Source organism: Brassica napus, chromosome C3, assembly GCF_020379485.1.
Source record: "Brassica napus cultivar Da-Ae chromosome C3, Da-Ae, whole genome shotgun sequence".
Classification (NCBI taxonomy): Eukaryota; Viridiplantae; Streptophyta; class Magnoliopsida; order Brassicales; family Brassicaceae; genus Brassica; species Brassica napus.
This window is the reverse complement of record NC_063446.1, coordinates 18,166,799-18,179,411: the sequence shown is the minus strand read 5'-3', so window position 1 is coordinate 18,179,411 and position 12,613 is coordinate 18,166,799. Positions and strand designations below refer to the sequence as shown.

General features: G+C 33.8%; 2 protein-coding genes across 3 annotated transcripts; one reads left to right on the top strand and one right to left on the bottom strand.

The window, feature by feature from the left end:
- Positions 1–214: 214 nt before the first annotated feature.
- Positions 215–1,589, bottom strand: LOC106388493 (nifU-like protein 2, chloroplastic). 2 transcript variants are annotated; one of them, XR_007321351.1, is made up of 4 exons: positions 1,336–1,589; positions 1,161–1,254; positions 557–986; positions 215–490 (listed from the first exon to the last, which is right to left on the bottom strand). XR_007321351.1 is itself a non-coding variant. In XM_013828571.3 (4 exons), exons 1-4 carry the CDS (start codon positions 1,432–1,434, stop codon positions 302–304), a joined length of 693 nt encoding a protein of 230 aa, XP_013684025.1. In that variant the 5' UTR covers positions 1,435–1,589; the 3' UTR covers positions 215–301. The 2 variants fall into 2 exon arrangements, 1 of the variants encoding a protein (XP_013684025.1); XM_013828571.3 differs by having other exon boundaries at positions 676–986.
- Positions 1,590–7,374: 5,785 nt separating this feature from the next.
- On the top strand, positions 7,375–12,078 carry LOC106388494 (ribosome quality control complex subunit NEMF). Its single transcript, XM_013828572.3, has 14 exons — positions 7,375–7,624; positions 7,725–7,837; positions 7,921–8,017; positions 8,108–8,232; positions 8,316–8,787; positions 8,877–9,062; positions 9,151–9,444; positions 9,530–9,682; positions 9,755–9,909; positions 10,005–10,110; positions 10,209–11,114; positions 11,212–11,293; positions 11,386–11,670; positions 11,758–12,078. Exons 1-14 carry the CDS (start codon positions 7,520–7,522, stop codon positions 11,949–11,951), a joined length of 3,273 nt encoding a protein of 1,090 aa, XP_013684026.2. The 5' UTR covers positions 7,375–7,519; the 3' UTR covers positions 11,952–12,078.
- The last annotated feature ends 535 nt before the right edge of the window (positions 12,079–12,613 follow it).

Genomic DNA, 12,613 nt, shown 5'->3' with positions numbered 1-12,613 from the left:
GGTGCTATTGTTCTTCTCTCTATCTCACATGTTTGACGTTGCTCCTGATCTTTTTATTCACTAGTAAGTACTCTGTTTTGCACTTTGGTTCTAAAGTTCTATTCTATCTATACCTTAATTATTGCACTATAGTTTTTGCTTCACACACAAAGCGCTCGCAATACACTCATCGCCTCACCTCGCCATGCAACCAAGGCCATATCCACCCTCAAAGTTAAAATAAAACATGTGGGCAGAAAAATCAAATGTCAAACACAGTATCTGTACATCATATAATAACTATACAAAGAAAGAGACAAGTTCATATTAGTTGAACAGCTGCAATTGAAGGAATTTTCTCTCTGAGTTTCTGAGTTACTGCTACTCGTACGGTCATGACTCCAGCAGCAGGTCCTGTGATTCTTATCTTCACGATCGGTTCTTCAATCTCCACCAATTCGAGGGAGCCATCTGCTGTTCCGATCAAGTAAGGCCTGATTTCTTCTAGCACCTAAACAAAACACAAAATGCTTTAACATCAAACGTGGGCTCAAGATTAAGACGTAAAGATCTCTACTTGTTCATGATTCGAAAAAACACAAGAGAATCCCGTTTGCTTTGCTTCTAGTTCCGGTTTCACCTTCACCAGACAAGTACATATCCATAGAACTTAATGCAACCAAGAAGAGCATATACGTTTTCAATGTTTTCGTCATTGAGTTCAAGGCCAGTCTCTTCATCTGGAACAGATTCAACAGCCACTATCTCAGGGATCTTTTCCATAAGGCGACGCTCAATACCCATCTTCATTGTCGTAACAGAACTTGGGCATGAACCGCAAGCTCCCTGCAGTTTCACTCGAACAATATTGCCATCGATCTCATGCAGTGCGACATTCCCACCATCAGACATAAGGTATGGTCTGATTTCGTCCAAGACGCTTTCAACATTTTCCTCTGTCAAGGGTACTTCCAAGACTGGGTCTGGGGTTGCCACTGCCTTTACAACTGTAAAATCCAGAGTTGATTTATATAAGTGATAGATTTTTCTGAGTGCTCTCGGCTTGGTCCAAGAGTTGTTATACAAGTTTTGGTTAAACTAGTTGCTTATAAGGACACAATAACAATGACAGAGTCATCTTTTCTAAGAGGAGATAGAGAGAGAAATAGAAGTATTCTGACCTTGGGATCGTCGAGTCGATAGATTTTGAGAGAATCGTGGGAATCGATTACGAGACCTAGCTACGAGACGTGAAGAGCGTTGGGAGCTCAAACTCTGCCAAAAATTTAGGTCAGAGATTGGATACGAACAAACGTAGAGAAGAACAAAAAGTATATCGAAAATTCAAAAAATTACCTGAGCAGAAGAAAGAAGACGAGAGGAGGAAGGCTCTAGGGCTAGGGTGTGTGTCGCCGACCTGGGAATGGATGCCGGATTTAGCGCCACCAATTGCATCTCTCAGCGTTTTCTGGTCGGAAAAAAACCTAATCGATTCTGGAATTTTAGGACGGAGATTCCTTTTTATCGCTAAACACTTCGGTAGGGGCCCACCCATGTTTTGTTGAGGTTATCTCCATGGGCCTACGTAGGACTTCGCAAAATAGCAATAAAATTTTAATACATCCGTTCGATTTGCAAAAATACTCATATCTGTACAAAAACAGATATTAATATGTAATATATATGAACGAAAAAAATTAAAAAAATAATATTTCTAAGAATGGATTCATTATATGAGTATATATACATATATATAAAAAGTTATATAGAATTATATTATATGTAAATTTAATAATATTCTAATTTAGTAAATTATATTATTTTAGTTACTAAAATTTTAAAAGTAATTTTTTTAAGAAAATAATATTATTTTATATTTTTTGTGAACTGATTAATGAAAATATTCACGAAGCCATATATGTTGGCGGAGAAAAAAATAAATTAATATAACAAATAGAATTATCATGAGAATTTTAGAAATTATTCGATGTCTCGTTTTTTTCTTTATTAAAAAAAATCCAATGAGCATTCTGATAGTCTTACATCTAAGGTTTGATATCAAAAAGTAAAGTTCCTAAATCTTGATTGTGTTCACTACAATTAATAAGAACATCTGAGATTCACTTTTGAACCGTATCCATCCTTGAGAACAAACAAATCCCCTATATATTAATTGAGGAACATTTGAAAAGATGTAACCTCAATTTTGTATTAATTAAAATAGACCCCAATGCATAGGACAACATCGTATCTTTCTTTTTTTTTCGGGTCAAAAGGACAACATTGCCCAAAATACTCCCAACGATTCGACCCGGCAAACTCTTAACTAAAAAACTGTATGAACGCTACGAATACAGAGCAAAGAGAATTGTAGATTCATTAGCAAAAGTTTAATAAAACATACGAATATGAATCCAGCTTCTTACGCATCACGAAATCACCATAAACACATGTCTTAATAATCAGAAAACATCACGAGAGAAGGTTAAAAAAAAAAGAGGACAATGCAGAGGATGATATTAATATAGAGATAGCCAGAGAAGGACTTGTGCATAGTATCGTGAAACATTTGAATGGGGCCCCCACTTGGCGGGGCTCCCTTTTCCAATGTTTTTTTTTTCTATATGTACATATATGTTTGTTATGTATATGTCTAATGTTTAAGTGTAAAATAAATTAAGCTGACAAAAGAAACACAATAAGAAAGTTATGGTTCATATCCCCTATATATTAATTGAGGAACATTTGAAAAGATGTAACCTCAATTTTGTATTAATTAAAATAGGCCCCAATGCATAGGTGGCACTCAATTAGGTAGTCAATTACATTCAATTGAAAAATAAGTAGGTCCACATTCGATTTTTATATGTTGTTAGATACATAAGTTGGTCAAACTATATGATATAATGATATGATATGTTATTTTCTTTCCTTAAATCAAACCTACGGAATTACCATAAATGACTAATATATATATGACAATTAATGATTTTAATAATAAAGATTTGATAACAATTTATATCTCATCCATCATTTTTTGTTTAATTTTATATTATTAAAATAAATTAAACAATCAAATTAGCTATAAAAGTAAAATTTAGATTTTTTCGTATATGTTATATTTTGAATTTTTAAAAACGACAACAAATGACTAAAACTATTAAAATTATTAGGTTAAAAATTAATGATCAATGGTTTAACATTTTTATTATAAGAAGATACACATGATTTTAAAACCATATGAGTAAAAAATATCATTTAATAATAAAATAAATATATATATATATATATATATAGATTAAACACTATATACCATAGGATTACATAAATATTTTAATATTAAAAGTTTCAATGAATTTTCAAGAACATTTATAAATTATAAACTTATTAAAGATTTCAGATTGAAAATTTTGTTATCGATGATTTAAATATTTTGTTATAAAATGATATGAATGATCATAGAACCGTATGATTATAAATTCTTATTTAATAAATAACTATATAAAATATACTATTCTTAGAAAAATAGGTTGGTCCATCTTAACTTATATTACACTTTTTATTAAACTAACTATCGAATTGATAAATAACGTACCAAAAAATGTTTTACACTTTCCTTAAATAAAAGCTACGAAATTACCTAATATGATTAACATATATGTGAAAATTAATTATTATGAATAATAAATATTTGATAACAATTTTTGTATCTTAGTTCTTTTTAAAAATTTTATATTATTAAAAGATATTAAAAATCACATTAAATATATAATAAAAAACATTTATATTTTTTTATATGTTATATTTTGAATTTTTCAAAACGTCTATAAATTATTAAAAATTTGAAGATCGCCACTCTTAAAATTTTGTGATCAATAGATTATTTTTTTTTCATAATAAGTTACAAATGATCATAAAATTGTATTAATATGAACTTTTATTTAATATTATAAGAAGATACACATGATTTTAAAACCATATGAGTAAAAAATATCATTTAATAATAAAACATATATATATATATATAGATTAAACTATATACCATAAGATTACATAAATATTTTAATATTAAAACTTTCAATGAATTTTCAAAAACATTTATAAATTATAAACTTTATTAAATATTTCACATTGAAAATTTTGTTATCGATGATTTAAATATTCAGTTATAAAACGATATGAATGATCATAGAAGTGTATGATTATAAATTCTCATTTAATAAATGACTATATAAAATATACTATTCTTAAAAAAATAGGTTGGTCCATCTTAACTTACATTATATTTTTTATTAAACTAACTATCGAATATTCGAATTGATAAATAATCTACCAAATATTGTTTTTGCACTTTCCTTAATTAGAAGCTACGAAATTACCTAATATGATTAACGTATATATGAAAATTAATTATTATGAATAATAAATATTTGATAACAATTTTGGTATCTTAGTTCTTTTTTTAATTTTATATTATTAAAAGATATTTAAAAAATCACATTAAATATATAATAAAAACATTTATATTTTTTCTTATATGTTATATTTTGAATTTTTCAAAACGTCTATATATTATTAGAAATTTGAAGATTCTCACTCTGAAAATTTTGTGATCAATAGATTATTTTTTTGTTATAATAAGTTACAAATGATCATAAAATATAACGCATATGAATTTTTATTTAATAAATATTCAAACTAAATAATATATATATATATACTAATGATTTAAAGCAACAAGATTGGCTGATCAATTTAGTTGTCCAATTGAAATCTTTCAAAAGTATGTGAAAGACTAAAGTTAAAGTAAATATGGATTTAGAATAGTAGTTATATTTTACTAACCAAAATACCGAAAAAAACCGAACCGAATCGAAACCAACACGATATCTGGATTGAACACCCCTAATCCAAATGAAGCCAAACTATTGTTTCATTCTCTAAAATATAATAAAAATAATAACTTAATTCCGCGCAAGGCGCGGGTCTTATCCTAGTTGTAATGAATGGAGGAAACCAAATGCTTCTGGTTGAAGTGGAGTCCTTAATCAAGACAATTTATTGCCCCTGAGTGGATTTGATTTCCCAAATGATCTTGAACAATCCATTTTGCTTCTGCCACTCAAATCGATTTGAAAAGGCTTCCATCAAAATTGCATTTCAGCCAACCCACTAAAGGTTATTCACATTTAGAAGATTGTAGTTGTTGGAGTAAGTTTGTTGGATGACCTTCACTTTGTATACTTGTTTCAGATTTGTTGGTATCTTGTGTTTTTATTCATTCCTACATAGCTTGTATTGCACGTCTCGCATCTTTTCGATTGATGTAAATTTTTTTGTTCAAATTAAAATTTATTTCTAGACTTTACATACACCACATGATCTAGAGAAGCCGACGTCTGAGCTCAAGATCGTCTGAGCTCAAGATGAAAGTTATTATTGAAAGCTATATGGAGGCACTTATATATGTTACAATCAAGATCCGATAGAAATTGTCATGTCCCCGATTCTAGATAGAACCGTCAGACCGGACCAAGGGAAGAGAAAACGTTCAGCCAGTCAAGAAAAATTAAGACACGCATTTCATGATCTGAGTAAAAGGGTTAAGTCTAGAAAAGATCGAGACTTAACCAAGAAAACGAAAGGAAGTGAAGAAAATAAGCAGGACCGAGCTAAAAAAGAGTGAAACTAGCTGGATGAGCTGGAATAAACTTAAGTCCAAGCTCATTCTAGTTAGGTCAGCTGGATCAGCTGGCACTGGCAGTTCGAGCTCAGCTAGGTTGATCAGCTGTCAAGATGCTCAATTCAGCTGGGAAGTGTGTTTGGCAGTTAGGCCGGTTAGTCGGGTTCAGGGTAGTTATGGACCGATGGTCGAGCATGGTTCGATCATGAAGGGGTTCGATCATGAAGGGGTTCAGACTTAGGAGACAAAGCCTTAGCACGTGTGGCAAGAATGCAAAGCGGTTAGAAGCAATTTCTGGCCGAAAAGGCACATATGGACAAGTATCCATTCAGTTACCAAAAGACACATTTTCATTTGGGAAAGCAGTTGATTTAGTTTCTATATAAATATTAGCCTTGGTTGTTGTTTTGTACACATAATTTCCTTAGAGAAGTCACCAAAACGTTGAAAACACAAAGATCTCGAACAATCCATCATGATTTTGCCACTGAAATTAATTTGAAAAACTTCCATCAAAGTTGCATTTCAGTCAACCCATCGAAGGATGTTCCGTTCCCATTTAGAAGATTTTAGTCGCCGGCGTAAGTGGTTGGATGACCTTCACTTTGTTTACTTGTTTCAGATTTGTTGGTATCTTGTGCTTTTATCCATTCTCACACAGCTTGTATTGCACGTCTAGGGCCTTCCGACTGATATAAACTCTTTCGTTCTAATCAACATTTATTTCTGGATTTCCACAAATACCACATGATCCAGAGAGCCCGATGTCTGATATCAAGATGAAGGTTATTATTGAAAACTATCTGGAAGCACTTACATATGTTATAATCAAAATCCGATAGAAATGGTGTAAATTGTTGAATATCACTAGCCCTCGATCCAAACCGCATGTGAATGTATACACTCAAAGAGAATGTGATTGATAGTTTTCTCTGCGCTAAACAACACCTTTGGAAAGTTATATTTACTTCTATACATCGATTTTGGAATCTCTAAATAGTAAGATTAGTTTTTGAAATGGCTCGCCAAATGAATTGCTGAATATTTTGGTACATATATATGGTCCACCGAAGTTTTTTTAGTGTTAGATTGCCAGAAGGTGTCTTAAATTAAATAAATCATTTATACAATGTTTGTCTACTTAATTATTTTAAATTAAAAATTTAAATACAAAAATATATATTAATATTTATTAATAGAACTTAACAATGTAAATTATGTATACAAACATATATTATTATACACTATTATGTCAAACAAAAGAACAATATTGTTACAAATTTACCAATATAAAAATGGGCAATTCACTTAAATAACTTTTTTAAAAATTGTTGTCACAAAAATAGTTTTCAAATAGGAAAATAACCAAAATAGTTCTTTTTATTTTGAAAATTTTAAATTTTTTTTTTAATTTTTTTAAAATTTGAAACCCTTTCCTCAAAATCTCACTTCATAACTCTAAACCCTAAGTTTAGATTAGTTAAACCAAATGTATAAATGTAGTTTTACCCTTTAATAAAAGTTTTTTTTAGTCATTTTCTTCATTAGAAGCTATTTTTGTGAAAATAAACTAAAAATGATTATCATAGAGAATTTATCTATAAAATATCAAATTGTAAATAATATGTTTAATCATTTTACCTTATAACAAAAAAACTCAGAAGTTTCTCTTTTTCTTCTATGCCTTAAGTAGGGACTTTGCAGGCCCATAACTCGGCCTAACCCACATAAAAAGCTCACAAGTTTCTTTTGTCTTCTTCTTCTTCTACGCTCAGCCCTCTTCTTGTCGTTCTAGAAATTCGATCATCTCATTTTAGGTTCTGAGATCATCAACACAGTGAATCGAGGTTAAGAGATATGGTGAAGGTGCGAATGAACACGGCCGACGTGGCCGCAGAGGTCAAGTGCTTGAAGCGGTTGATCGGCATGAGATGCTCCAACGTCTATGATATATCTCCCAAGGTACAAATCTCTACGCTACGCACTCCTTGTAATCCGATTTGATTTGATTTCCGTTAGGGTTTATCCACGATACACTCTTTGTTTGTTTGATTGATTGCAGACGTATATGTTCAAGCTCTTGAATAGTAGCGGCATCACTGAATCTGGTGAGAGCGAGAAGGTCTTACTCTTGATGGAAAGTGGTGTTCGTTTGCATACCACTGCTTATGTCAGGTATACAACAGTACTCATCTATTCAATCTGATGATACTTTTCCGATTCTTTTTAGCACTAGTGAAGGTTTGATTTTCTTGTAGGGATAAGAGCAATACTCCTTCTGGGTTTACTTTGAAGTTAAGAAAGCATATTCGGACTAGGAGGCTTGAGGATGTGCGGCAGCTTGGTTATGACAGGGTAATGGAAGTTGAACTTTATGTGTATTTTTTTAGTTTGATTGATTCCATTCTGTTTTCGTTAAAAGATGCTTTTTGCTATTGGTTCCAGATCATTGTCTTCCAGTTTGGGCTGGGAGCTAATGCACACTATGTTATATTAGAGCTGTATGCTCAAGGAAACATAATCCTCACGGATTCCGAGTATATGATTATGACTCTCCTCCGCTCACATAGGTTACTTTTTCAATTCCTTCCATTAAAACCTTCTGCTTTGAATGTGGCCTTTGTAGTGAATTGTTTAATTGCAATTCTTGTAGAGATGACAATAAGGGTTTTGCTATCATGTCTCGCCACCGTTATCCTATAGAGATATGTAGACTCTTTGAGAGGACCACAGCTTCGAAGCTGCAGGAATCGCTTACTGCTTTCTCGCTAAAGGATCATGAAGCAAAAGATAATGAGCCAAAGGAGCAGAATGGTGGCAAGAAGGGTGGCAAGTCGAATGAAGCTAAACAATTTACCTTGAAGAATATTCTTGGTGATGCTTTGGGGTACGGGCCACAGCTCTCTGAGCACATAATTCTGGATGCTGGTCTAGTTCCAAGTACCAAACTTTCAGAAGAGAAGAAGTTAGATGATAATGAGATTCAGCTATTGGTTCAAGCTGTCATCGTATTTGAAGATTGGCTTGAAGACATTATATATGGTCAAAAAGTTCCGGAAGGTTATATTCTAATGCAGAAACAGTTGTTGGTGAATGACACGTCTTCTCAGGGCGGTGTTACGAAGGTCAATATTTAACTCTGTCTTCTATTTTTTTCTTTTCTAAAAGGGCAATAAAATATATATTTGATTTTCTTTTGCCTGGTTGTCTGCAGATGTATGATGAGTTCTGTCCAATCTTATTAAACCAATTCAAATCAAGAGTGTATGAAAAGTTTGAAACTTTTGATGCGGCTTTAGACGAGTTCTACAGCAAAATTGAGAGCCAAAGATCTGAATTCCAACAAAAGGCAAAAGAAGATTCTGCCAGTCAGAAACTCAATAAGATTCGCCAGGATCAGGTTTGTGGTATTCCCATCTCCGTATACCCCCTGTACAACTTCTCTCCATTGTAAATGTAAGTGCAATGTTTCTGTAATCATGTTGTAGGAAAACCGTGTTCAAATTCTGAAGAAAGAAGTCGACCGTTGTGTTAATATGGCTGAATTGATTGAGTACAACTTAGAAGATGTAGATGCTGCCATATTAGCTGTTCGTGTAGCGCTTGCAAAGGGTATGGGCTGGGACGATCTAGCTCGTATGGTCAAGGAGGAAAAAAAACTAGGAAATCCGGTTGCTGGAGTAATTGACAAACTTAACCTGGAGAAGAATTGCATGACATTGTTGTTGTGTAACAATCTCGATGAAATGGATGATGATGAGAAGACGCTCCCTGTGGAAAAGGTGTTGATATCGCCCTACATTGAATAAGATAAGCTCATCTTCTTTCTTGTTCTGACATATGGGGCATGATTTGTGGTTTCCGTAGGTGGAGGTTGACCTATCACTTTCTGCGCACGGTAATGCCAGGCGCTGGTATGAAATGAAGAAGAAGCAAGAAACCAAGCAGGAGAAGACTGTTTCTGCTCATGAAAAGGCTTTTAAAGCAGCCGAGAAAAAGACACGCCACCAGCTTTCTCAGGTAATCTTTCATCTTCATCGCCGTTGTTCTTGCTCGCAGTCAACTAATCATTTGCATTCTTCTATCTAATAGGAGAAAGTGGTTGCAACTATTTCACACATGAGAAAGATTCACTGGTTTGAGAAATTCAATTGGTTCATTAGCAGTGAGAACTACTTGGTCATCAGTGGTCGTGATGCTCAGCAAAATGAGATGATAGTTAAACGTTACATGTCAAAAGGAGACCTGTAAGTTTTCATGTATAGAGTTCTTTTCTTAGTCTTTGTGTTGGTATTATATTTTCAACTGTTATCATAAGTTTCTTTTCACCATGCTTTTTTAGGTATGTGCATGCAGAGCTTCATGGAGCATCTAGTACTGTGATAAAGAATCATAAACCTGAACAAAGTGTACCGCCTCTCACTTTAAACCAAGCTGGATGTTTTACGGTAAGCGGTTTTATCCACAACTTAAGTTGGGTTGAATTGTGTGACTATGATGTGGAATGTGTTAAGGACAGACCTTTAAATGTAATTCGTTGATGCAGGTTTGTCATAGTCAGGCCTGGGATTCCAAGATTGTCACTAGTGCATGGTGGGTTTATCCTCATCAGGTCAGTAAAACAGCTCCTACTGGAGAATACCTCACAGTTGGAAGTTTCATGATACGAGGTAAGAAAAACTTCCTTCCCCCACACCCACTTATAATGGGTTTTGGACTGTTGTTTCGTTTGGACGAGAGTTCCTTGGGAGCTCATTTGAATGAAAGAAGGGTAAGAGGTGAAGAGGAAGGAATGAATGATGTTGGCATGGAAACGCATGCTCCTGATGAGCATTCAGATGCTGAGTCAGAGAACGAAGCAGAGAATGAAGAGGTTTCTGCAGCAGGAGAAAAGAATTTACAGGAATCAAATACAGCATTGAGCCAAGATGCTTCTTCTTTGGACATGAATTCATCTGGAATTGATGGAGAAAACGTTGCAGCAGCTACGTCACAGCTTGAAGATCTTCTTGATAGAACCCTTGGTCTTGGTACTGCAACGGTGGCAGGCAAGAACCATACAATAGAGACATCAAAGGATGAATCGCAAGAGCAGGAGAAGAAATCAGTAGTGAGAGATAAGCCTTACATATCAAAAGCTCAAAGAAGAAAGCTTAAGATGGGCGAAAGCGGTAACACAGCCGCAGATGATAACACTGGCCAAGAAAAGCCGGAGCGGAAGGAAAAAAGTGTTTCTAGCGGTAACAAAGCCGCAGATGGTAACACTGAGAAAGAAAAGCAGCAAAGCAAGGCAAAAAATGCTTCTTCAAGGCAAGCCAACAAGACCATACCTGAGAACAAGCCAGCTGGGGAAAAAGTTAGCCGTGGGCAAAGGGGTAAACTTAAGAAAATGAAGGAGAAATATGCTGATCAAGACGAAGAAGAAAGAAAAATTCGAATGGCGTTGTTGGCAGTAAGTACTTTCTGAATAACTCAGTTGCATTCTCCGTTTTCTTTCTTTCAAATGACCATGAAATTTGGGGAAAAATTTAATACTCTTCCATGTGCAGTCTTCTGGAAAGCCACAGAAGAATGATGCTGAAGCACAGAGTACGAAGCCCACAGTCACTGAAGAGAAGAAACCTTCAGAAGGTAAATTTATACGACCTGCTGAAATTGTTTCTTCACATACATATTTTCATTAGAGTCGCCATGCATATGATACTGATGGTTGTTGTGTGCAGAGACAGAAGATGCTGTGAAAATATGTTATAGGTGTAAGAAGGTTGGACATCTTGCTAGGGACTGCCATGGGAAAGAAATGGACAAAGTGGTAATGGAAGAAGATGATATTCATGAGCTTGGGGAGGAAGAGAAAGAAAAACTGATTGATGTCGATTACCTAACTGGTAACCCATTACCAACTGACGTTCTCTTATATGCGGTCCCTGTGTGCGGCCCCTACAACGCTCTCCAGTCATATAAATACAGAGTCAAAGCGATCCCAGGGAGCATGAAGAAAGGAAAGGGTAATAAACACTTTTTCCCTATTATCTTAACCTTAACGTAGAGGTTTTGGATTATTTTATCTGATGATTGTTTATGTGTTTGGGCAGCTGCAAAAACCGCAATGAATCTGTTCACACATATGTCGGAAGCGAGTGTCAGGGAGAAAGAGCTGATGAAGGCTTGTACGGATCCGGAGCTGATGGCTGCTCTTGTAGGGAATGTGAAGATCACAGCAGCGGGGTTGACGCAATTGAAGCAGAAACAGAAGAAGGGCAAGAAAAGCGGGAAACACCATGGCTAGGTTTTATTTTTTCTTTTGTTATCTTTCAAGGAATGATTAGTTGCGTTTTGTGTTCACTGGAGAACTTTTGTTGTTGAAGTTTATTATAAAATGTTATTCCGAAAATAAGAATATTCGTCCTATCCAAGATTTGCTGGTGGAATTTTTTGCATTGGTTCACACTTCATCACACACTTAAAAGGGCGTTCAATCCGATAAACTCGAATTAACTAAAACCAACCTAAACTAAAAACCGAACTGAAAAAAAATGGTCTTGATTTAGTAATACCAAATAAATTGAATAAGTGTTGCTTTAAAAAAATTGCATTTAGGAATGGACATATCTGTTTAAATTTAGGTTTGGTTTTAGATTAATTTGTTTTGGTTTATTTAGTTATAAGGAAATTTTAATCGGATTAAACCGAAATTAATGTGATATGTGTTCGGTTCAGTTGGTTCAATTTAATCGAGTTGGATTTTAATTTTGTTCTATTTCGGTTAAATATATAGTTATAAATCATAAACAAATCATCATCTAATAAAAACTAATTAATTTATGTATACTTAAACGTAAAAATAAATATCACAACAAAAAATGTAAAACAAGTAATTCAATAATTCTAAATAATTTATCTTCAAACCTACTAGTTAGTAACTAGCAAGTTAGCTTTTCGATTTTGATG